Source organism: Cylas formicarius, unplaced genomic scaffold, assembly GCF_029955315.1.
Source record: "Cylas formicarius isolate icCylForm1 unplaced genomic scaffold, icCylForm1.1 PGA_scaffold_10__41_contigs__length_53128322, whole genome shotgun sequence".
NCBI lineage: Eukaryota > Metazoa > Arthropoda > Insecta > Coleoptera > Brentidae > Cylas > Cylas formicarius.
This window is the reverse complement of record NW_026844214.1, coordinates 22,344,680-22,371,375: the sequence shown is the minus strand read 5'-3', so window position 1 is coordinate 22,371,375 and position 26,696 is coordinate 22,344,680. Positions and strand designations below refer to the sequence as shown.

At 32.6% G+C, this 26,696-nt stretch overlaps 1 protein-coding gene across 3 annotated transcripts in view; it reads left to right on the top strand.

Annotated features, from left to right (window-relative positions):
* LOC132703789 (sodium channel protein 60E-like) overlaps nucleotides 1–26,696 on the top strand; it is a 192,846-nt gene that overhangs the window by 79,074 nt on the left and 87,076 nt on the right. For 2 of the 3 annotated variants that reach the window (XR_009619148.1, XM_060673266.1), the window contains exons 3-5: nucleotides 4,020–4,228; nucleotides 11,522–11,742; nucleotides 25,815–25,998. Coding sequence is in view for 2 of the 3 variants with exons in the window: in XM_060673266.1 (XP_060529249.1) it covers nucleotides 4,020–4,228; nucleotides 11,522–11,742; nucleotides 25,815–25,998 (614 nt within the window). In the remaining variant the exon portion in view is untranslated. The remainder of the gene's footprint in view (nucleotides 1–4,019; nucleotides 4,229–11,521; nucleotides 11,743–25,814; nucleotides 25,999–26,696) is intronic. The other variant, XM_060673274.1, reaches the window with a different exon arrangement.

The following is a 26,696-nucleotide window of genomic DNA, read 5'->3' as shown; positions in this document are numbered from 1 at the left end:
ATGGTACTTTAATCCACCATCAGCACCTAATTTCGGAGGGTTATGGGAAGCTGGTGTGCATAGCATGAAGTATCACCTGGTTCAGTCAAGGCTAAACAAATTAACTTTCGAGGAAATGTATACAACGCAATGTTGCATCGAATCTGTTTTAAACTCAAGACCTTTACACCCTTTGAGTAGTGACCCTAATGACATAAGAGCTTTGACTCCAGGGCATTTTTTAACTCTGGAGCCTCTTACTTCTTTACCTTTTAAGGATTATACGAACGCTAATATTAATACTTTACAACGTTGGGAATTGATGCAACGATTGCATAGCGAATTGTGGAAGCGGAGGCATCACGATTATTTGAACACGCTTCAGCAGCGTTCAAAATGGACAAAAAAATACCCCTTAATAAACATAGGAGATATGGTTACACAGTTACGAGTAACACAGGTTCATCCTGGAACTGACGGTACTTGCCGAGTAGCGCCAGTTAGAACTAGAAACGGTTTTTTGCAAAGGCCCATATCCAAACTATGTCGTTTACCTTATTTAGAATAAATTTAGAAGAAAATGTTTTTTTTCTCTTTTTCGTTTTGTTTTCTTTTCTTTCATTAATTACACTAGAATGTTATTTTGTTAAAAATACACTTGGTGATTTTAAGGTCGGCGGTATGTTCGATCTTATTTTGGTAGAGGAATATTTTTCGGGTAAATTGTGAGTATCAATTAGTTTTTTTTTTATTATTATAAATTTGCCTAACCTCTATCCTGGTTCAGCCAGGCTATTTTTGTGCGACGCTGTGCGCGTTTCTTTTTTTGAAGAGACAATCGACAAAAAGGAACGAGAACGCCACCTAGTCAGTTGCGATTAAACAAGCAAGGTAGGATTTACTTTCCGCGTCGATACAGACAGTGTTTATTGAAGTGTTCATTGAAGTCATTTTCCACTTGGTCGTTCACAAAACCCAGAATGGTCCGTGACGTGCTTACATGGTACAAATAATTTATGTAAAGAATAAATTATATGAGCCATAAAACGGACCCCTGGAGGACACCATAGGAGATGTTTTTCTTTTAAACTGTTAAGTACTGTTTATTTTCTGTATTCTTTCCGGAAGAAAACTTAAATAGTTTCCAAGGTATTCCGCTAATGCCAGAGTCCTGCAAGATTTCCAATATAAATTTATGATCTGCTTTGTCAAAGGTCTTGGAAAGGTGGAGAAACACTGGAAGGGTTTTTTTATTGTTTCCAGTGAGCTGTAAATTTGCGAAATTAAAGAGGCTATTTTGTTTTCTGTAGACTTACCTTTCCGGAATCCATATTGATTTTTATCTAATATTTCGTTTTCCTCTAGGAATTGGACTAATCTCTCTCTAAGGACAATCTCAAAAATGTTGGCTATGTTACTTATAAGTGATATGGGTCGATAGTTTTCTGGGAGATTTTTGTCGCCTTCTTTAAGTAGTGGTTTTACAATAGAGATTTTAAATTCTTCTGGACAGTTTCCTGTTGCAAAAATTTTGTTTATTAAGTCAGATAGTGGTTTATTAATTTCGTGGGCAATCCGTTGTGGTGTTTTTTTTATTTCAGCAATTTTATAGTTTGTATTATTTTTTGGAATGTTTGAATGTTTTCTAATTGGAAATGCTTTCTTGATTTTGCTTTATAAAATTTATAATTTTGTTTATTTCTAGTATTTTTTGCAACTTTTTCCTCCACGTTTGCAATTTGAAAATCATTTTTAGTTGTTATGTGCTGTGCAATTTTTAGTTGTAATATATTTTTTGTTATATTTTTCTTATTTATTGCATTGATTGAGTCCCAGAATGCTTTAGCGTTTCCTCCATTTTCTGCTTTTTTTTGTTGATAATAATTACTTTTTGTTGTCTGTATAAGTCGGTTTAAGTGATGCCTATATCTCGAATATTCTGTTTTGTATAAAATAGGATTTGCCAGGAAATTTTTGAAAACTTTGCTTTTCATTCTTACTAGATAAGACCATACGTCGCCCATGGTTCTCTCTTTTTAGAATTACTATTTATTTTTATTTCTGTTGAGTTTTGTTAGTTGTTGGCTTATTTGTTGTACTTCACTTTCTTGATATATTGTATAACAATTTTGATTTTTTAGACTTATTTTAGTTTCGTATAATTTGTCTAATATTTATATGTGTTTTTATTATATTCGTATGTAACTGAATGAATCGGTAAAAAGGAGACACTGTTTTTATTATATAAGTTTTTATTATGTATTTATTCTTCTTAATAATTTTGTTGAGTGAAGTTCAGAGCCAAAACTTATTAGAAGTGATACATTTAAGGGTATTCAATCCGGTTGCTTGACGCTAAACCGATTCCGTCAGACTCAAGGGCGTGACATTAATACATAATGCAGTAACACATGATTAGGTGCTTATTCCTGTTTTATTGATTTTTAACTCCGGACGTTTATAATACGTTTTTTTATCGCTGTCGCTCTTATGATATTTAAATTTGCTTATTGCTTAAATGAATATTCCCTGTTCTAAAGCTTTTCGGACAAGCTCATACGTTTCGGAGATAGTGCTCATAACTTGAATTTTGACGTCACAAGTCACTCAGTGAATGTATCCGTGTTGTTTTGCAAAAATGTATCGAAAAAACCAGTGGTCATAGAAAAAGTGTAATACGCAGCACATTTGATCAACTTTTTCAGTCACCAGTTTATTAAGCACCCGCTTCGCTCATCCCAAAACAAACTAGTGACTAAAGTATCATTTATCATACTGAATAGGTACATAATATATTATTTTGGTAGGTGGCAAAGTAATGAACATAATACTATTCTTATACCATAAATCGCTGTTCAAGATTTGGGAATAATATTTTTTTGTTCATTAAAACAGCCGATCATGCTCAAAATTTAGATTTTGATGTCTAAAAAGTATTTTAAAAGATGTCAACCTCATTATCAGATAAAATCGTATCGAGCGCTTTCAAAAGATAATTTGCTGGAGTATAGTTGAGCTCATAATATTGGAAAAGCAGACGTAATTTCTTAATTTAATTTTTTGAAAAATAATTTTTATAGTTTGATCTCAATTTAGGTAGATGTATTTTCTTAAAAATGATTAAACTGTAAGAAAATTTTATTTAATTAATATCAACTCCTTATATGAAACTGCCAGATATGCTAACATTGTAACATGTATTGCGACATCTGGCGATTTTTTATAAGAAAGGAAATTAAAGAACTGAAACTTAATTTTTCTGCGCTCGTCTGTAAAATGCCTAATTGCACACCTATATAGCGTGCGGAAAGCCTCACTTTCCCACGTCAGTTTCGTTTCCTTCGGATCCGAGCCACTTCGGACATTTCCGGGATTTTTCCGCACGGAATTGAGAGCAATCCGATGTTTTCGGAAATATTTCCCACGCCTTGAATTGTTACGTTTGTCAATTCTGACGGTCATATCACTGAATGTGTTTGTCACTCGCTCCGCTCATGTTAAATAAACTCGTGAGTCAAATGCCGTTTACCGCACTTGTTGCATAATATACTATTACGGTTGAAAGATTCGTTAAGGTTAAAAGAGACGTGCTAATTGTTATGACGGATCGTATTTTGATGTCATAGATTTTCGTGACAACACTATTATGATATCTGCCTATTTTTTTTATCTAAAAGTGAATTCAAATAAAGAAAATTTTATTTACGGTTTCACTATTTTGGAAAATACGTATTTTAGTAAAAAAATACACCGCAATAAAATTATCACGTGAGTCTATGACATTAAAATGGATCGAAACCTTGGAGCGACAGCCCAATAAAACTGTTGAGATCAGTTTCCCAAAATAACAATTTCGCATTTTAGCGTGGGAAACGTCCGATGTTTGTGGACGATATGTCCGGATTTGTGAATGGCGGCAGTTCGAAAACTTTTCTATTAATAGACCCCCTCGTTAGATTTGCATTTTTTATGATCTGGGCGAGAACAACCCCGCAAAAAATAAATCGAATGTAATTGTAACTAGTGTTTTTCTTTTTCAGACGTTTTGCGTGGTTTCCAAGCGATTCCGGAAGAACTATATCCATCGATTCACCGCTACCAGTTCATTTTTCCTGTTTAGTCCGTTCAACTCCATTAGGAAAGTTTGTATATATCTAAGCACCAATCAATACTTCGATTATTTGGTTATGGCCACAATATTGCTCAACTGTGTCTTCCTAGCCATGGCAGAAACAATTGAAGAAGCTGAGTAAGTTGCTAATTAAGATTAAAAATCGATAATGACTGTGGCCCGCCTAGTAAGATAAAACAAATTTTCTGAATGTTCCAGTAAAACACCCTCATAGTCCGCAGAACTTGTATTTTATTTCTCTTGCTCATTTATATTAACGTTGTTTTATAATTTTTTTATAAATCCGTAATGAAATCATTTGACTACTATTATTTGATGAACACACAATATATTTGTAAAAAATAATGTATAATATCCTAACCTCAAAAAACGTTTCAAAAATAAACCAAATCTAGGAACTTAGGAATTAAAAATATGTTAAAATGTGTTAGAAGAGAGCAGTATACTGGGGTTTTTCAATTTTGGATCATTTTCAGAATAGCCAATATCATTTTTATTTGCAAAAATTTCAATTCATTATAAATGATACGACTTTCTTTTTATATGGCTATTGCCTTAAAAGCATCCCCTTTTCAATAATCTATGAAACAAATTAAAAATAAAAAACTTTTTAATCTTTTTGATTTTAAATACTTTCCAATTTTTCTGGTTTATGACTTTTAGCAGGAAATGTATTATAGCATGTTTTCTCGAAATGAGAAATTGATTTTTTGTAGCAAAGTTGTCTTTATTTTCACGTGGAAAAAGTCTAAGTAAACAAATACCTGTCAGAGTTAAACATTTTTTAGTTTAAAAAACATCTCCGCATGAGTTTTAAGTTGTTTATTAATCGATTTATTCTTTTTTATTGGACAAAAATTCGGTTCGATTCTACTGCTCTTCCTCTACATATGAGTATATGAGTAGTACACATTTAAGAGATAAGATGTATTTATGGAATACTTCAATGTTAACGTAGTAAAATGTAAACTATTAAGTTTTTTTTGAGACCCTCTATTTGATTGACAGTGACATTCTGTACCTAGAAATATGCGAATTTTTAGTTATATGATCTTGATCTATTTGAACCCGTTGATCTGTGAATTCAACTACAATAGTTCGTTTGTTATTTAACTGAAGGTGGTTTTTTGTCCGCTAGGTCTGAGATCTTTAGAAAACGATTTCAATTTTTCTATTGATTTCGTCAGTAGTTTTTCTGCGGAGTTCTCAACCTTTACCCTGAGCTGACTGCGTTTAGTGTAACAAACGCTAGGGAGAGGTTACGAGATTTTTTTGATAACCACGTTGCTTTTTAGTTATTATCTTGTCATCGTCAAAGCACTTTTGCAGTCTAATACATATTTTTCCACAACTTTTACAATTGAATTACTTGTAACTATAATTCGGTAGTTTTCCAAAAGTTCCCTGTGACCCTTTTGAAAAACAGGTGTGGTACATTTATTTATTTTTAAAATATCCCCACAGTCTACAATAAGGAAATCAACTCCAAACATACAACAAACGCTTTCACTCGGAGATATGGATAGATACATCCTGCACTTTTGACATGAAATTTGAGGTGTAAATGAAGAAATTTTCAGAATCATCCTTTGTCTCCTTTCCCATAAATGCTTAACCTCTCTTCCAGTTTATTTTTTAAAGAATACTTGATTACAATATAATAGTGTAAGCGAAATAATTTACGAACACTTTAGCGTAGATGATAATTATTAATGACATTAAATGACATCAAAGCACACGAACATAGAAAGCACATTTAGTTGTTTTGATGTGTAACGGATTCTTCGCATACATTAAATTTGTAGCCGAATAACCCGAAAACAAATCTTTCATTCATTATTCCGAAAACTCATCCCAACTGATGAGTTGTGTGCGGCTTAATGTTTCGATTCCCGAGCGTTTGGTTCATTAGTTCATTATTGAATGCGAGAGACGCTTGTCGCCGCTTATCGAAGTCAAAAGCGAATTTGAGAGATTTATGAACTAAGCTTCAGTGCCAGACACAAACAGAAACTCCCGCCTCTGGTAGATAAATGGGAAACGAACGAAAGGCAAAGAGCGGGTTGATTTTTAAGCACGTTTGACGTGATTTTTTTGAAAGATTTTTCTGCTTTTTGAAATTTGTCTAACACGATAACATAAAAAAGCATCACTAACTAACTATTAAGTAGGAATTTTGTTGCTGTAGAAATTGAAAGTTTTATATAAGGTGACCGGATTTCGGGATAAAGAAATAGATTTCAGGCATTTTCGCTTAAATGAAAATTTGAGGCCCAACACATTATCATATTTTTCAATTTTTAAACAAATTAGTTGTTCTGATAAGTATATGTGGAAATAAGATTCATCAGTTTATCTGTGTACAATTAAATCATATTATGTTCTCTCGGAAACTAGCCCTCTATAGCTCAAAAATTACCACCATCGAAATTAGAGGACACTAATTACAACTATGATTACCTTCCACTTCGATGTAAAAATTTTCCTTCTATTAAATACGTAGCGACAGATAAACAAAGAAATTTTTTTAAATATTGCATTTAAAAATACAAATTAAATATATTTTATAAATAAATTCTGGAATATATTCAGCATACTATAAATATAAAACAAAAACCAGCAATAGAAACAATTCTCTGGTAAAATTTGACAACAAATTTACGTAATAATATAAGTATTCCAACAAACAAAATTTGAAATGTGAAAACCCACATTTGGCCAACCTGCTAGAAAAAATTTTGAGACAATTGACCAACTTGACCAATTAAGCAAAAATATTCTGAAAAAAAAACATTTATAAATAGGTAATATGTAAGCACAATTAATAAAGGCAAGGGATGCTTCGCACCGACCGTATGGAGACATGTAGCCATTTTTAAGCCCCATTTACAACTGCACTGAGATTGACTCTTGAAGACAATCCGGAACGGAATAATAAAGATTTGCTACTTGATTGGTAAAGCATCGTTTATATTTATATTTTGTTAAATAAAATAGTAAGGCGGCGGTTTAACTTTTTTTTTCAGAAAATTGAAATTCCTAAATTCCTGAAAACGATATATTCACATTTCGATGATCGAATAAAATGCTATGTAAAGGGTTCATATAACATTAATTTTCCTGATTAGCTTGTTCTACAAAATTGGTTAGATATTTTCATTACCTGTACCGCCAGCCTACTATAATTTTCTTTTAGTTTAAAGTTTTTTTAAGTATTACTATTTTTTTATTCCATTTGTGAAGTATCACCCTGTCACAGATAATCATCATCATTTCTTTGGAGGAGCGGAACAAAATTGTGTCGTCTGCATTATAAGAAATTATTTTTTCCTAATTCGGTTTAAAGCAAATAATTTTACTCAAGCAAAGCAAAAGCAGAAAATATCCAGATTATAAAAATTGAAAAATATGGTCGGTATGATTAACTTTAACATCGCAAATAGTTGTTAAAAAAATTGAAGAAGTTGAAATTTTTTAAAGCTTCCTGGATGATACAGCAAAAATACAAGTTCTTTTCTAAATTTTTGGCTCTCATAGAACGTTAGAGAATATTTTTTCTAAAATGCGCTTCTTTAAGAGTATTTTGCCTTTCTTCTATTGATGTATTTCTAAATTTGTTCGAGCTTACCAACTGGTTATTAAATTTAAATCAGTAAAAAGATTAATTAGTTCGAGTCGGAGCTTTTGGAATGGACAGTCTTGAAACTCTGAAAAAAGTAATATGTACGAACTTTTATTTCATAGTATACAACTAAAAATATGGCGATTATTTTTCTTACGCTAAAGTGCCAAAAACTCGCGTGACAAAAAAACATTAGTTAACAAACAATGCTAATATAATTCTTAGAGTAAATTAGTTTACTGAGTGGGTAGAACTAAGAAAAGTGAATTGTTTTCCCTTAGCCGCTGGATGCAGTTTCAGGTATAGCATAGCGGAACAAAAAATTAATTGGCCACGTCAGTTTAATAGAAATAAGAAACAACGGTGTCAAAACTGACAATAATAACGAATTCCTCTTTTTCGATGGAATTAATAATAGGTTCGGAAATTTTTTCTTTCTTGGATGGTATTGTGTGCCCACATAATATACTATTTTGATTTTCACTTTGTTCTTCTGTCTGGTATTAAATAAAAAAAAAATAAATAATTAAAACTGTCTGATCAGCTTCCACAGCTTTGGTGATATCCTCCTCGTTGGTTAAATAGACTTAAGCAACAATTGAGGTATCCCCAATTTAACAGGGAATGTACATCGTTGTTAAATCTTTAATTACGGTTGGGTTTTGATCAATTCTTGTTGTTGTATAGATCTCTCAAAAACGGACTAAAACCTTATGTTTCTTTTTACATCAACCTAAAGTCATGGTAAACTGGGACAATCAAATATCAAGAGGGGCTTTTAGAATTTTTTTAAAGAATAAAGTGTCAACGAATTCTTATTCAAGACTACATAAAACCTAACTATACTAATTTCTATTTAATATGTTTATTGATATGTGTTTTAAATGATATTATCTATCTGCATGATACACATTCCAGGTATCTTTTGGGCTGAACCGACTTTCTCCCATTTAAAATGCATTGCCTATGTTACCCATACCGTATTCTCAGTGTTTAGATCAATTTTCTATTCTCAAAAATGCGTAAGAACGTTTGTTCATCAATACATCAAAGCTAAGCCCAAATTTGTTAAAATACTCATAAGTGTAGTTATTTCGAGCTAATATATACAATATCAATACGTGTATCCAGTGTATGAAGCATCCATCGAGAAACGATGTCCAAACTATTGACACAAATTGTCCTCGTGTCGTTGTTTGTTTACGCAGGTAATTATTCATTTGGCTATTTGCAGAGGTGTTAATATATAATTTCAGCGTTGGGTCAAAAACAATGTCCTTGCAGTGACCCCAGAGAGATGTGGGCCCCCACATATTTGCCCCGATAACTTGGTAGATGGATGCTTCTGTATACAGAAATACTGCCGCGATAAGCAATCAGGAGAATATATAATTGATCCTAGATTATAGCGCCTAGTATATCGTCCAATGTAATAGTTGATACCATATAATAAATTACCAAGCAAATTAATCAACGATTGGATGCCGCTTTAGAACACAAATATATACAAAATACTTAAATATCTAACTTTTGCAAGAAAAATTAATATGACCATAACCTGATTTTCTAAACCAGTTTCTATGATACGGCTGTTTAAGTAATAACTTTTTTCCGCGTACTAGAAGAACTCCTGTTGAAACGAACTATTTTTAACACAAAATCAGTGTTGACCATCAATTTAATCTCTCTAAATTTAAAACCATTTATATAAATCAAATCTCTATCCAGCCGTTCTTTTATTCTGCGAACGAGTTAGCTTTTATTATTTAAGGAAAACCGAGGTAGCAACACACGCCCGTTTATGGAATTACACCCATGGGAACCTATAAAAAAATATCAAAAAATTGAAAGAATATGGTTGTTTAGATTCACTTAAAGTAAAAATATTGCTTTATATACTTTATGTTTGCATTTCCATTGAAAGATTAGAAATTTTTCACAACTTAAGGTTTTATTATTATATTTCATTAAATTACCTTAGGTTTTATTCCTACTACCATAAGACACCCAGCTATATTTTATAATGTACACAAAAAGCTATAAGTTTTTAAAAAGTGTCCAATGTTTTTTTTCCTTTATGAAAAAAATAGGACATTTTCAAAATTATGCGATTAAAGAATATTTTACATTTTAATGAATGCATTTTTTAATATATTTATTACTATTGATCATTTAACTGATGATGTTGTATCATGAACATTAGCACGAGTTAAGAACAAAGTAAAGTGTGGTCCCGATAAAGTTCCTTGTTTTATTGTGCGAGATTGCACGCATACTTTAGTTCAACCTGTGTTTTTTACTTTAGCCCTAGCAACAAACACTTTCTCAGATGTCTGGAAGGAAGCTAGAATTATCCCCAGCTTAAAGAAGGCTTTCGATGTATAAAAATTTGTTAGACGACATAGTGTAGGATCCGAACCCAGATCGACCTTCAGAATACCTTTCCGAACTTAACTTGATATGGAAACCTCAACGGAAATGTTAAGATTATTTTTAAATAAAATTGAAAAAATGTATATAATTTTTTAAAATTTCACTTGTGTGTCTACCAAATGAGTGAAAAGTATTACTATACACAATATGCCACACCACAGTAGCTTACCTTTTTTTGGTCCCTATTTCCTGGTAGCTGTGGTCAAACAGGTAAGTTGATGTTAAAAATTGCACACTTTTGTCGTGTTTAGAAACAGAATGTACATATTCAAAAAACTTTTCTGTAGTAGCTTGGGGAAAATGAGCACTCTCTCACAGGTGATGGCCTCTATGTGGCGCGCAGCTGCAGCATTGCCGTCTCTCTATGTCTTGGACATTCGCTCTTTAATTTAAATGTCTTACAACTAGCATCTTGACCAATTTTTTTGAGGGAACCATAGACTACAATATTTATGATTAAATTACTTCTATTTTAAGACTAGTCCAGATTGGCTGACAAAAGAGTGCAATTATTAACATCAACTTACCTGTTTGACCGCAGCTACCAGGTAATAGGGACCAAAAAATGGTAAGCTACTGTGGTGTTGCATATTGTGTATAGTATATAGTTTTCACTGTAATTAGTTTCGTTTGGTAGACACACCAGTGAAATTAAAAATATGTATATAATTTTTTAAAAGTTTAATTCAAAATAATCTTGAATATTTCCGTTGAGGTTATTATTTTATCTGGTTAACACTATGGCGAATAGTATGTGTCACTTCTCTAGTCCTGGAGAGTTTTTTTTTTGCTGTTGTATTGCGCCGTAATCTTCCCGGCTAATTAAGTTGCGTACAGTATTTTTACAATAGAAAAATCTTTATTGATATGTCCAAATCTGCAACTTTTTCATCTAGTCAATCTTGTACCATCCATTTGAACCAAATTATTTTTAACGCTTTTTTAATTTAAATTTTTAGTGTTAGTTTTTAATAACCCCGTATTTTATTATTTTTAAAATATCAATACACTACAAGCACAATCAATGATGGGAATCGATCCCAAATAAATAACAATAGCTTTCAGTCAGTAAAAGCGATAGATATTATTTATACCTGCAAACGTTACGCTGGATAAAAAATTATACAGGGTGTTCTATAAAACTGCCGCAAATCCCAATCCCAGTTCTGTATGTTGTATTCCTTGAAAAATAGGAAATGGTTATTGACCACAAATACAACAGACCAAATTTCCCTTAGAAATTAATTTTCTAAAATTTTTACAATCTCAACAATCTCGTTAGTTTAACGTAATCATTTAAGCATTTAAATCACTTTTTGTCCAGGTGATTTAATCATTGTCTTCTTTTGTTTCAGGTATATTTTTTTAGGCATATATACGTTGGAGATGATAATAAAAACCATCGCGAAAGGTTTCATATTAAATAAGTATACATATCTGCGGAATCCATGGAACTGGCTTGACTTCGTCGTCATCACCAGCGGCTACGCAACGATAGGGGTCGAAGGAGCCAACTTAGCCGGTCTCAGGACCTTCAGAGTTTTGCGTGCCTTGAAAACGATATCGATTTTGCCTGGTAAGAGAAAAAAAAACATTATTCTCTGGTGTTTATACAGTCATTGTCGTGGAAAACGAATTTTTGTTTTTAAAAAACTTATATTCGACAATCGTTGACAAGAACTCTGGTTTATAATTACTCGCGTACAAATACTTTGATAAGTTTTATTGTTACGCATGAGAAATTTTCAAAATATTTTTTATTAAATGATGAACATGGTTTGTGCTTTATAGTCAACCAATATATTACTAACTAGTTTACAATGAAAAGACAATAATATTAAAGACGGCGCGTAGTTGCAGCATCAGCATTCGTAGACTTAGGTGATGACATAACTCCTCCACTCTTATAGACAATTATACCATTAGGGTAGGTGTACAGGCGGATGTTCGTGATGATAACTCTGGTAGCTGGTCTTCTTTCTCTTTAACATTGGACGACTTTTTCTGTAGATCAGCCAGGAACAGGAAATCATCAGCAAAAAATCGATCATAATTGTGAACATGGAGTGGAGTGGAGTATTTCGCTTGTTCTTGAACATCGTCGATTTGAAGTTTTTCTAAGTGAATACTTAGATTTAATGTAACAGTATGTTTATATGACTTTCGGCTCGGTCGATGTGTTGTTGGTCAACTGTCAACTGGCATCCAAATGGAACTTCAAACGCGAAGGTTTCAATACATTTTGATTCTCCTATTTGATTTAGGCAGTTAATATTAACAATTTTCTCCTTGGGGAGGACCGAAAAATGTGTTATTAAGCTTATGAATAACTCTTAGGGAAATTGAATTTTGGTTCAAAATATATTCTGCTAAGTTATTTTGGTTAGTTAATAGCTGTTTTATTACCCTATAGTATTTTACACTATCAAAAGCATATAAATTACCGCTAACAGGTTTAAAGGCAGGACCTAACATATTTATTAAACCTATTTTAATTCTTTGTGGATGGGGGATGAGCTGTTAAAAAAAAAATTAATTAAAAAAAAATAATAACGAGTTTAAACGATAAAGCTTCATGCGAGTATTCGCTATGAGTACTTAAAAGTTAAGTAACATTTTGAGATATTAGATGTAGTTTTGGTTAGTTTCTCTCTAACAATCGGATTAAGGTAGTAAAAATGAATAAACGTGTATGTATAATCAGGAATTTTTGCAGCTCCAATTTTTATAAAGTAGCTGGCAAGAAAGCTAAAGTGTAATACGAACGTAACAGTAATGTACCAAACATCATATTATTATTCTACTTATACGGAGGTAAAAAAAATAACTTAATCAAAACTATAAGTGATTATGAGCGGTCCTTTTATATTGTCCAGATGTATTATTACGTAATAATATTATGTAATTATTACTATATATTATTATGTAATGCGAGATTAGCATACGTAATTTTTTGTGAGATAGTGGACTTTCCGAAACCTTGAGCTTTTACCAATTTAATATGTTCTGCTAAAGTTGAGTGCAATATTTCGATTACTTCGTTAGATTGACGTTGATTGGGCACTTTTACTTTATGTAAATGCAAAAGCTCGGTGACAATTGAATTTTTAATTTATGTTCCGTTGTCTACTATGATTTGTTTGGTATGCCGTGGTGAGAAAAGAATGTTAAAAGGTTATCTGCTATTTGTGTGGCAGCTAACGATTTTCAAGCATAAGCTTGGGCATATTTAGAAAACATATCAATTATTGTTAGGAATTTTGTTTTTTCCAACGTATAAATATCGAGATGATCGGATTTCTCTCGTACTTTGTTCTAATACACATTTTACATTGGATTATAAATGTTTGAATTGAACTTTTTTGATAGGGCCTATAATATTTGGATTTAATTCGTTGTTCGGTTTCGTCGATACTTTGGTGGTTACTTTTTCCTTCGTGGTGTCTTATTTCAGGGACTTCTTCTCTATCTATCTATCTATCTATTAATAATTATTTATTTGATAGGTATTTCTAATATAGGGGTCCCGACTATAGGATCCTTTTCGCAATTTGAATGTATTGCGATATGTTCGTCGAGTTCGTTCTCTACGTGAGGTAAATCTATGTCGTCTTCTAGGACTTTTCTTTGATTTTTTCTCTAGTTGTCAATGAAAGTATTTTTTTGTATGGTCACTTACATTGAATGTGTGTTTTTATCTTTTTAGAATTATTCAGTAAAATAGCATGATCATTTTTTACGATTCTAAGATATTCAGGTATTTCACAATATTGAAACCGTTGATGAGGAATAATTATTTCACAATCATTTATAGACGTTTTAATTTTAAATACTTGCTCAGTTCTAGGTGCCACTGTTACGCAATTTAATTTATTTTGAGTTTTATAAAAATGCAGTTGAAGTGAAGTGAAGTAATTTTGTATTATCGAGACCAACTATGCCTAAAAGACTTTGTGAAATTGAAAAAGAATTTTCAAATTTTGATTTTTTGGCAAGTTAAAAATTTGGGCCGCTGCGAATAAAGCACTATGAGTATTTGTATTTAGCAAATATTTAGTTGATCCAGAGTCTATTAGTAGTTTTATGTTATGTTCTGGAACGTTCTGGATCGTTCACTAGAATTGCCCATGTTTAAAAATATTACTAAGTGTGATTTTGATCCGTTGATCTGGAGGCTTTATTTCAAAATTTATGGGGTGTTTAAGGGATTATTATTTGAATTTTAGGAAACCGGTGATTCACTTTGGTAAGTGGGGTTTGCTTGATTATTTTTGACTTGATTTTTGAAAGTGTTTTCGGATGATGAATAATAATAATCATACTCGTCCTGTAGGGTCATAGTTTGGTTGAGGCGGGGTTATGGTTTATTCTGGTTATGTCTAAAAAATACATTTACCAACCTGGTTAATTTGGTTAGGTCTACCAAATACAGTAGAATTGCTAGGGAGTCTTGGCGGTATGATATTCAAGTTCGGTCATATTTATTAGTTGTGATGGAATATGTTTATTAAATGGAAATAAATTGGGTCTAACTTGAGAGTTTTGAAAAGGTGGTTGAAAATTAAAATTATGGCAGGCTAATTTCAAATTTGGGGTTGGTTGATATAGAGGAAGTTTTAGCCTATTCTGAAAATAATTGACGTTATATTCTGCGGTTACGAAATGTTAAGCTTCCGCCAAGGTCTTGATACGCATATATCGAATAGTTGTCCCCAAAGGTTCTTTCAGTCCCAAAAGAAGTTGTAGTGCTATTTTGTTATATGAGGATTTTTTCAATATGAGAACACAACAAATTTAATATATGTATATATATCGTAAAATTGACTCGCTTGTTCATGTTCTTGTTGTTTTAACATTACAAGTTCCTCAAAATAAATAAGAACTAAAAGTTCAGATTTTCACGAAATTATATATTTTGACATGACAATTGTTTCAATTGTTCATTTGATAAAGACACGGTGTTGTCGAAACAATTCTCATGTCAACATATATAATTTCGTGAAAATCTGAACTTTTAGTTCTTATTTATTTTGATAAATGGACTTTCATCAAGTAAAAGCCAAAGCCTCCTCAGTTCAATTACAAGTTCCTCCTTAACGTTGCTTTCAATTCATCCCATGTACTTACATTCTGACAATTTATGATAATTTTTGCATTTTGGGTTAATTTTCGTAATAAACTATCCAACAGAAAAAATATTTTAAAAATCATTCGGATTGCTAGAGCTATAATAGTTAGTGATTAAAGTTTCACAGATTGTCAAATAACGATTTAAATTTTCGTCAAGTTCAAGAGCACACCTTGAGTACTCCGGCTTAAAAAGGGTCATTGCATTACTTTCCGGGATACTGTTTAAGTAACTAGTACCTTCATAGTCTTTATTTCTACTGATAATACTCGAAATTTGTTTGGATATTTTATTAATATCGTCTTGAATTTGGTTGAAAACAGTTTCTGAACTGGATTAAAAATCGAAAAAATGTCTTGACTTATATTACTACCAGAACGATGTCGTCTATATCTTACTATAAGATTTCGCTTCTCGGATGGCGATTTGGTCCTTCCAGCTAGCACTCACGAAATTGCCCGATGTAGTAGCAATTCACCAAAGCACCACGGATATTCAGTTAGTCGGAATAAACACCCACGGGTACTTAGTTTCTTAAATTCCAGCACGAGAAATCGAAATGTGTCAAATATCGTGCATTTTTATAGTTCGTATTGTTATTTCCCTATTTCTTGAGTCCACAAGATTCCATTGAGGCAAGCAACGGTTGTTCGTGCTTGTGTAATTCTGTTTTTTATTTCATTATCTTTCTTGAAGAATTGCCGTAATTTATTTATAGAAATAGATGGGATCGACATATCAATATACTTTTTATATTGTTTTTACACTCTCCTTGAATTTAAAAAATCTCTTTCTTGAAGTTGGACTTAATAAGTTTTCGAGAAATGCTTTAAGAGGTAATTGATCTCTTTTTATTAGAATTTTAGATTTCTTCAAACAATTAAGTTGAAATACTTATTAATCGATGCAATATTTAGTTTTGCAAAGCTAATAGGAACTTCGGTTCTGCCAAGTATTTCGTATACCAAATGTATAACTACGTATATTTGAAAATAATCATAATCATTCTTGAATTTAATTTAATAATTAATTTTATTTCATTCAATGGTAACCGAATGAAATTATCGAATATTGCTTTCAGGGATAATTAATTGATTGTATAGTTCTTTGCAAACGAAATTTCAGTGTAGTTGATTAATTCTGGTAGATTAAGTACCCCTGGGTTCTGCTTTATCCTGTTTTGGGACTCCACTTTGATTAAATAGATTGAAATTCGGTGCAAAATTTAGATTTAAATGGATGGCTGAATAGGTAAAAACCCTTGAACTATAGTTATATCATTTAATAAATAGGGTCTTGTTTAAATGAATGATTTTTCGCCTTAAAAATTAATTTGTTGTGGTTGAATAATTGGATTTGGTGTTATTTGGAAACGTTGTGGATTAAACAGAATCGATGCGCTTTCATTACATAATATATTGGCCCTACTATGGTAAAAATTGAATAATTTTCCGCTCATGCCTCTGCATTTTACCCACAACATGCATTTTGTGCCATTTTCTGTCGAAACTACGATTTTCACAAACTTAACTCGTTTCGCCAGAAGATTTAACGAGGTCTGCACACATTTTAAGAAAATATTGCCGTAAAAATGCCGCATTCATACTTATTGACGATCTGCGAATAATTTTAATATTTTTTCAATTTACGTCTGCACTGGAAGCGTTTAATTTTGAAAATAAAATATAACGCGCGTCATGGAAGCTTAGACCACAATTATTAGCATTGATCTGATTTCACAAAAATATCCTACCGAAGAGGATCTAGAGAATTTTGGTCAGCAAATGTAGCTCAAAGGGTAGTTTTAATATTTATTTGCAAAACTAATTCGGAACCAGATACTAATGAGCAAACATTTATCAGGGCATTTGGTCGGTTAGTTTTGGTTTAGTTTGGTTAGTTAGATATTTTGGTCATTTTCCAAAAAAATGTTGCATTTTAACGGCCACCGGTATTATTTTAAAATTAGAATTGAAACCAAAATCAGACTCGGAATAAGGAGTCTCTTAGTTTTTTAGAATTTCTACTTGATATTTAAAATTTGACGTTGGAAGTTGAGAAATTAAATCTTCCATTTTAACTGAGGGAAAAGATAATAGTAATCTGGAGATACTCACAGAACTAAATTTAAAAGGGCGATTTTCGTTTGAAGCATTATGTTTCCCTTGTTTACTCGGAGACTGTGTTTTTTTTAAATTAACTCATTAGGATGAGCGACACATGTGTCTCTTTGGCTTGTTATTGTGATGTCTCTCTCGTTGTTCATACCATAAGGCTATCTATATGGATATCTTAATGGCCAGGGCGCTACACTCACGCCTTTCTATCTATTACGTCTTCACTCGCTCCGTTAGAAGAACCCTGAAGTTTCCAGGAAGATTTTGGATAATTCCTCGGGCTCAGTGAATTGTGCTCCCAGTATTCTTAATCGGCTGCTCCCTAGTGGTGCGCAGCTGGTTAGGTGGAAATTTAGAGTTTCCTTCTTTTCGAAACTCAGCCCACATACGTTGTTGTTGCTCAGCCGCTTGATATGGAGGTGCTGTCTTTGATATCCTATTAGAATTCCTCCTAATGTTAGTTGCCAAAATTTCCCAATGCCTCCCGAATTAATTTATCCAGCTCGATTTTCAGCATACTGTCTGCTATTCCAACCGAAGTATCACATGTACAGGTTCTCGTGAGCACACATCAATATTGCATAAATCTCTACTTGGAATACAGTGCCCTAGGAGAGTCTTAAATTACTGAAACAGTTTTTTGTGTGATTTCCTCAAAATAATTTTTGAAAAAAAAAAAGAAACACTGCAGTTTTTGTCGTGGAAAATGCGCTTGTGGTTGGTGTGTGTCTGGTTTATAATTATTCGTCTAATGAGAATAGTATACAGGTTATTAATTAGATACTTGTACGAACTTTAAAGGGATTTACTAATTTTAAGTTAAAAAGTTCATAAACAAGGGACCGGTTTGTTTCTTGAGAAATAAATACTATTTTTGTTTAGTAACATGGCAGCTAGACAAAATTCAAGATACTGGTTATGTTGGTGACGAGAAATTGTAATATTAACTTAGTTTTTTGTTTAATGTTGGGGGCGTCATATACTTAACCATAGCCTTTTATGTTATACTTGTGACTAGACCGACCTATTTTCCATTTACTTTATATACAAAAGGTAATATTTATCGCTAAAAGCAGGATGAAAACAGGTTTGAAGTTTGAATTTGCGATGTAATTTTTTAAGTGTTTTTGGCAAGTAACCGAAAAAAAAGCTTGTTTAACATCTTGTGCTATATTACACTATTACATGAAATACTTATGACCAAATTAGTGAAACTGCAGCCGTAACGGTACACAAAAAGAATAGCAGATAAATTCATAGCAAGCCTTGAAAAATAATTGAAAGGTGTCCATGATGGCAGAATAAGTAATGACAGTTGTTTTAAAAGGAGACAGCCAGTTTTTTGTCATTTTTATGCGTGAAGCAATGATAAAATACAAGTAGGTGAATTACAGGGCTCGGTAATATTCGCCAAAAAAGAAGTTAATAACCCCGGAGATTCTTGCCCTCCGCTTTGTTTAACTACTAGTAATATTTTATCGGAGAGCGTAATTCGAATTTGTTATTGGCACGATTCGGTTATAAATAAAGATAATAAAGATCACAACTGTAATTTAGTTAACGACCAAATCGACCCGGCTTTTTCCGGCCTCTGGTGAGCGTTTAATTTTTTAAACTGAAATTCATGCTCAAATGGCCCCAAACAGTGCTTTTACTACGCTCGATAATATATGCTTCGACTGACACGATAGTCACGCAATGGTACTAAACTCGCTGATATAATGTTACTGTATATACTACATACTGTTTGTACGGCGGTCAAATAAACGTAGAAGGTATACGGTAATCAGTAAGGTTGGTGCAGTATTAGACTACCAGCACTTGACGGAAATCTAGCCTAGAACTGGTTTACTAAGTTTATATGATTTTGCAATTATAAGTAAATAAACAAAAACGCCTTATTTTTAATCTCTGTCAAGATTAGCTGAGCATGTAGTAAGACATACAACTTTGGTATTCCAATTTTATATTACAAAAATATATGCCTATACAGATCGAGTATAAAACAAAAAAGAAAATGACGCATAATCTTAATATCTGTGATACGATGGTATTCTGGCTTGACTACACTGAGGATATTATATACGAGTAGGAGCATTTAGTTAGGGTCATACTGAGATTTGAAAGGAGTTCCATAGAAACGAATGCAATTTCTACAAGTCATTTTTTCCAATAAGAATGAGTGTGAGGGACCTCCAGCTTTAAGTAGTTTGTGTAGAAAATAAGCAAAAATCGTGATCTCTTCGTTCAACGTTATAAATAGACAAAATTACAGTAGTTTAAATGAGACAGAACCAGAGCGTCAGAGAGTTTTTTCTTTAAATTAAAATTCAGTACGTCTTTACTTTTATAGATGTTGAGGAGAGCCTTTTGGAGAATTTTGGAAACATGTATATGAAATCTAAATTTGTTATCAAAGATTATATCCAAGTTTCAATTCTGCAACCGCTGGAACTTGAATAGCATTTATAAACATATTCAGGTTTGCAGATTCCAGATATTTATTTAGTTTCAAGCAACTCGATATATTTGCTGTAACAACAGGTCTTAATGGCGAACTTTGAGGGACCCAATGTCAATTGGAACTTGCTGATATCTGTGATCTAGATAGTTAGGAATTAATCCTACACTGAAAAAGCCCTTTCAAGGTTAGGTTAAATGCTACAAGCAGTAAACCTATATTTGAATAGTTGCGATAATGCAATAAATACTGTTTTTGGAAAGCAAGCGAATCCTACAAACATGGGGGTGTTAGTTTCTGGAAATATGTCAGCTGTTGCTACTGCTATACATGGTTTTTTATTGCAAGAGAGTAATAAATTGTAAATTTGCAATGACAGGGATCGTTAGAGGTTAAAGTTTATACTGTGAAGTGACCTACCTACACACCTCGAATTATCCCCAAATTAGGTTCACACTAATTTATATATAATAAGAAGATGAGTTTGGCAGATGAAAGTAACGTGACAGCGACGTTGCTATATTGTTTATTGATAATTGTCTATACTAATTATTATAGAGATGGGGAATTAAATAATTATTATTCTAATATCAAGTAAATAAAAGCTTATATAGAAGTAAGAATAATATGAAAATAGATCTCATTTCGTCTAATTCAATCACACTTTCAACGCACTTACTCAATTGTCACAATTTACTGTATTTATTCCCTCTTGCAAGAGCGATGACGCCCATAACAATTCTATGGGGTTTGGCAAACCCATTTCATACCTCATTTGAAGTGATTTTGTCGACAACAAATTTCGTACAAAGGCGGTTTATTGAAAATTGCAATCTCCAGTAGCTGCTGTTTAAATTACTTTTTATTTAAAGTAAGACAATGATGTCATTTTATTCTATTATCCTGATTATAACACACCTAGGAGGAATACGATATAGCATTTGGTAATATTGAAAAACATCAGCAACGACAAATCCATTTTTGCTACCAATGTGTGTAATTATTGGCTGTGCTTTTATCCCAGTGGACCGACCATCTATACATGAAAGCTTGCACTTTATAATAGATAGATAGATAATAGATATTCCTATTTTCTCTTTGGAACTGTATAACTGTTCTCAAGTACCGTCGTCCTCAGCAGATACTATCGGTTTTCAAATTTTTCCACAATTTCTTCTTACAAATGTGTGGAATGAAATGATCCTTTTTCATTTCGGAAATTATTTTGTCCTAGATGGGTATTTATAAAGTAAAGTTTTATTATTTTGATGGCGGACTTTTTATCCTTATTTATTACAGCTTATTTTCTTCCTGTACTTCTCTTTGGTGACCTGATTGGGCCGCGTTTATCCTTGTGTGCAATTCGGTCGGTATATTGTTGACTCCACTTATATTCGAAGATATTTTTGCAACTCCGAATATTTAGTGTTGGCTGAGAAAAGCTTTGAGAATTGAATTGAGGATAATATTTTGTTCATTTTTAGAAAGCGCAGTTTTGCCAATCCGTTTTCAGCAACAAATTCAGAAACACTAGCCATTTTCAACTACGAACATTGCCAACAACTGCCCGAAAGTAACTATAATTATAAGTTTAAACACTGAGGAGCAGGTGGATAACAATATTACGCCTATTGAATACGGCTTAGACCAGTAGGTTTTAGAGTTAAATAATGATTAGAGAGGATGATACTCTCCTATCAAGAAGCACAGCTTACTTAGTGCATTTTTTAAAGTAATGTATCCAGTGTACTGACTCTAAAGTGTTTCTTGCCGCTCATTATAGATCATACATATCTTTCTAGTCTGGTACATTTCTTAACTATCTCTTAACTGATCTTGCAAAACTATTTGAACTTGAATAATGCAACGTTTTTTGCATTATTGCAGTCCTCTTGTTACTTTTTACGGACTCATCTTTCTTAGATTTTGAACCACTGCCATTATTGAAAAACATTCACGTTTCGTCTAAAATACCACTTTTATTAATTTTGATATGTAATTTTCACTATATTTCTTTAAAAATTAAATACACAAGATTGAAGAAAAGGCAAGGTGAAGGTTTGTTGTTGATAAATTGATAATTGATAATTATACCCCGCAGTTACTATCCAATAATGCTTAACGCCTTTTAATAACTTTGAAATCATTGAAAACAGTAGTATTTATGGGCTAGCAATCGTGCTATGAGTGAGGCGATTCCATCAATTAATTGGAGTCGCAAGAAAAAAAAAAAAAGGAAACGATGTGACTTTTATGAAGCCAGTAGCGAAATAAGAGCCCAACGACCTAGTGCAAACCGCATTTTAATAACCTAAAATATGTATAATAGAAAGATGAATTTTGGGAAGCATTTCCACTTTACGGGTTATTATGAATCTAATTATGCCGAATTTACCAAATCAAACATTAATTTATTATATAGGAATCTAAATGATGTCGAAATAAAATTTTGTTGCTAGTCCTTATTTTTTTGCAGTTTTGTTTTTTTTTTAATTTTATAATATATATTTATTGTTATGTTATTTTTATTAAAAGACCCTTTTAAATACACCAAGTTTATTAAAATGCGTCCAGCCTTTTAATTACATTAATTTCCGAAAATGCTCGAACCCCCACTATTTCCCTAGAGCATTAAGCAAAAACGACTTCAATTTTTAACTATAGTTAATATAAGAAAATTTTGAAAAAATAGGCTTTTAAAAACCAAGATTGGAATAACGCCACCTGATTGCAATTTCAGAAACCCGAAAATAATTTCTAGCATTTTGTCCTGGCCAATTTACTTAATTTTCTTAGTGAAATTTCTGCTCCGTCAGTGTCCCAAATCCCCATCTCGTCGCCCTTATTGGTACACCCGATATATTACCGTTTTGCTCAAAAATTACGCCAAACTGAATATCTAAAATGTAGGGGAACGACAAGCGCAACCTTCAAATCAAATTATTTTTCAATTTCCTGCATCCCGTCACACCTAGTAACATCCTTTCCGGTCTGGCACTAGAGCCGCATTAAAGTTAACGCGAACCGTATTGATCTACCTCTTCAAATAACTGAACATTATATCTCGAAAAAAAAAACTCACGCAGAGTCTTCTCAAACATTATTACCTGTTATCCCGTCACATCCTGAAATGATCTATCATATCCCGGCAGAAATTCCATTAGAGTCATTCGATTGCAATCAATCAGCGAATACGCGAAACTTTTTTTTTAATTTGCGGGAAAAACGCTACGTCTCGCATCGATTGCGACGTTTCACTCTTACCATTGTAATTTGTTCGTCGCCTAAATGTTCATCACGAGGTCAGTCGAGATTTATTTATTTAAGACCTTCAAGAACTTCGCTGGAGGATACAGGTTCGACGCTGGTTTAAATCCAATAACGGACATTTCGGCTATATTGAACAGTAGTAACACCAACGACAGCGTGGATGTCGTGTTGTCTGATGGACAAGAACCATGCAGGTGGATGCGACAAGGCAGCTGCGTAGTGTGCAAAGGCTAGCTAGTCTGTCACCAATAATTGGTGTGTATAGCAACAAATATGATCAGCTATACATGGAAATAAAAGCAAGGATGCCTAGGGACGGCGCTACATCCAGGTATTGTTTTGTTAACCATCAATAAGGACCGGAATAAAGACAGGCCAAGAAATTCCTCAGAAGTTGATCGTCCAAATTTACAGCAGATCTTCTAAGTCACAAATGAAAGGCTGTAAATATAATAGTAGTTCTACCGACGGGCCACTGTGCCTAAGAGACATCGATGCCTAACGAAAGTGAAAGAAAGCATTCAATAGAGATTCTACCGAGTGGGGGAGAAAAAAGCAACAAACGTAGTATACCAATGTGAAGGTCTATCGATAATAACTTTTCATGTTCAGATGCCATTATGGGAGCTGTGGAGTCTCTCATAAGAAACGAACTTAGATGAAGCTCTATAGCTACAGAGAGAGAGAGAGAGAGAGAGAGAGAGAGAGAGAGAGAGTCACAATAGATCCTTTGGACCGCAGAGACGGAGACGCTAATTGCTAACTTTCTCAATTTGGATATTAAATTTTTATGCAGATTGGTCTATAATTGTCTAGATCACGATTCTCTTTCTTCTTGAGCACCGGCATAACTCTTCCAACTGTGTGATTAAAAAATTTGGTTAACTCGAACATGTTGTTAGGGCAGGTTTCGTATATTGTGGCAGTTCACTAATTCATCAGGTGTAAATTGAGTTTCGTCAGTAGGAAGGATACGAAAAAATTCAGTATCCTCAATACCCTTGTGCTGTAACCATGTGAAAAACTGTAAGGCCCATCGAAAATATCGATTACGCAACGCGCTGGATACAATAAAATAAAAAAGTTCATTGTTACCGAAATTTACAATTCTGTTTTTTAAAACAATCTCTTTTACATCCTGTCTGACAAACATTCATAATCTTCTAAAAGCTGACCATGCATCGGAAAGGAAGCAGTTAAAAGCGCAAATCCTGCAAATCCATATTCAAACATCGTAGTCGGTTTGGACTTCGAAGATGGTCGGGATAGTCAATGCGGCTACTGTACTTGTAGATGAGATTTCTAACATCTCTGACATTTTCCAAGTAGCTGTTCTCTTTTTGGTGATGTTTTGGTTGCCTTCAATTTTGTTGGTGTAGTACGTTGTGGGATGCCTGGAAAAGGTTAGTTTACTGTTAATATAAATTTTAAATATAGATAACATTTTTTAATCTGATTATAAAATCCTCGATCGGGTCTATAAAAAGACAAATTAAAAATCGACAGCATTTCAATTTCAAAGCTGAAATCGAGGTGTAAACCGAGGTGTGAACTTTTCTATGAGTCAAAAGTTTTAAGTCTAGTTTTTAATATCCTAGTCACTAAAAATATGCTCTTAACCACAATAATACACTTGAGCTTTAACCATAAGAAATTACTTACATACCTATACAAGAAAGGATGCTCTCTAATTAAATAGTACAAGTAGTTTGCAACAATTTTTTAATTTTTATTTTACATTCGCTGCAAGACTTAGATCTAAATGAAACAGGTAAATAGATATAAATCTTAGATCCTACTACATAAACACTATTTATATATATGGAGAACATGATTGATATTTGTTTCATAATTATCAAACGAGTTGCTATTTTTTATATGTGAATAATATTACACTATCCCATAATTTATTATGTATTCTGCAAATGCTTCGTATAGATATCTGATTCTCGTAAATTTTAGTATGTCCTCAGTTCATAAAAAACGTATATCAATTTTCGTATTTTATATCTAACATATTTTACGCTATATAATAACCATTGGATCATCAGCAATTAGATCCTTACAATGCCATGAAGCTTGCTAATTTTTAACATTGTAGATTCTACACAAATTTTGCCATGTGCAGCCTTTTGCTTACTGTTTCGGTGTGAGCACATGACGAAATGTAAATCTATCTAGTTCTACATTTTTTTAGGTCATTAAATTAGCAAAAGTTTTAGAATTTATTATGCGGATATCTGGAATTTTATGCAGTTACAAAATCAAGGAAAATGGGCATCTTTGTTGTTTTCTCTTTTTACTATTTTAATGCAATATTTTTGTGTGGTGCTTTTTAAAACTGTAATATTTTTTGAATATATTCGACTTGTATTTAGAATTATTTGAGTCTCTTTGTTTTCGCAATAAACAGGCCGTACTCAAACCTTGGAGTTCCCTTAATTCGCTAATAAATACCAAATTAGTGAGTTGAAAGTATTATTAGTAAGTAAGTAAGTATTAGACTTCTCGATTTATGAAGTTTCTATTTGGAAATGCTACTTACTTTTAATGATGTTTATGCGTCCAAAACCGATGGCATATATATATATATATATATATATATATATATATATATATATATATATATATATATATATATATATATATATATATAATTTTTTTTCTTTTAGGTCTCAAAACCATTATTAACGCGTTATTACACTCCTTCAAGCAGTTGGCGGAAGTCATGACACTGACCATATTCTGCCTGATGGTTTTTGCTTTGTTTGCTTTACAAGTATATAAAGGAGAGCTGCGGAACAAATGTGTGCTGAAGATGGACGACAACAACTCGTCATACGTAATGTGGTACAAGTTAGTAACTTAATTGTAATTGTAACTTGTAAATATAGAAATTATGATTTTGAGTTGCCATCATTGTGATGTTCTACAGCAGATCAGATCTACTTCGTCAACACACCTATTAATTTATATTTTCCAATTTTCCATTGTATAGCACAACTAAACATTTTTTCACTTTTCGATTAGTATTAGTTTACTCATTCTTTAGATCATACTTAATCTAACTTTTATTATTTACATGAGCGACAGCCGGAGTTCAAACAATGGCAAAGTAAATGAACTGCTTCGAAATTTCATTTTTCGGGACATGTATGTAGTATTTTAAATTATTACTATTATTAATTTTAAATGTTGCGTTTCACATTGACCGATAAGAAATTAATTTTTTTTACTCCCTTCTATAAAATTCACGAATCCGAGCCACTTCGGATATTTCCGGGTTATTACCGGACAGGTTTGTGTGAAATCGGATGTTTTCAGAGATATTTCAAATGGCTTGAATTTTGACGTTTGTTAAATCTGACGGACCTATAGCCAAAAACTAACGGTCATAGAAAAAGTATAGCATGCAATAAGTTTGGTAAACTTTTTGATGTTTACCACACTTATGCACACCATTGAAACGTATTTGCAGAAACTTCCATAAGTACATCTGTTGATTTACCGGATGTTTCCCTACTAATGTCTCATATCTTAATTTTTTTTTATTT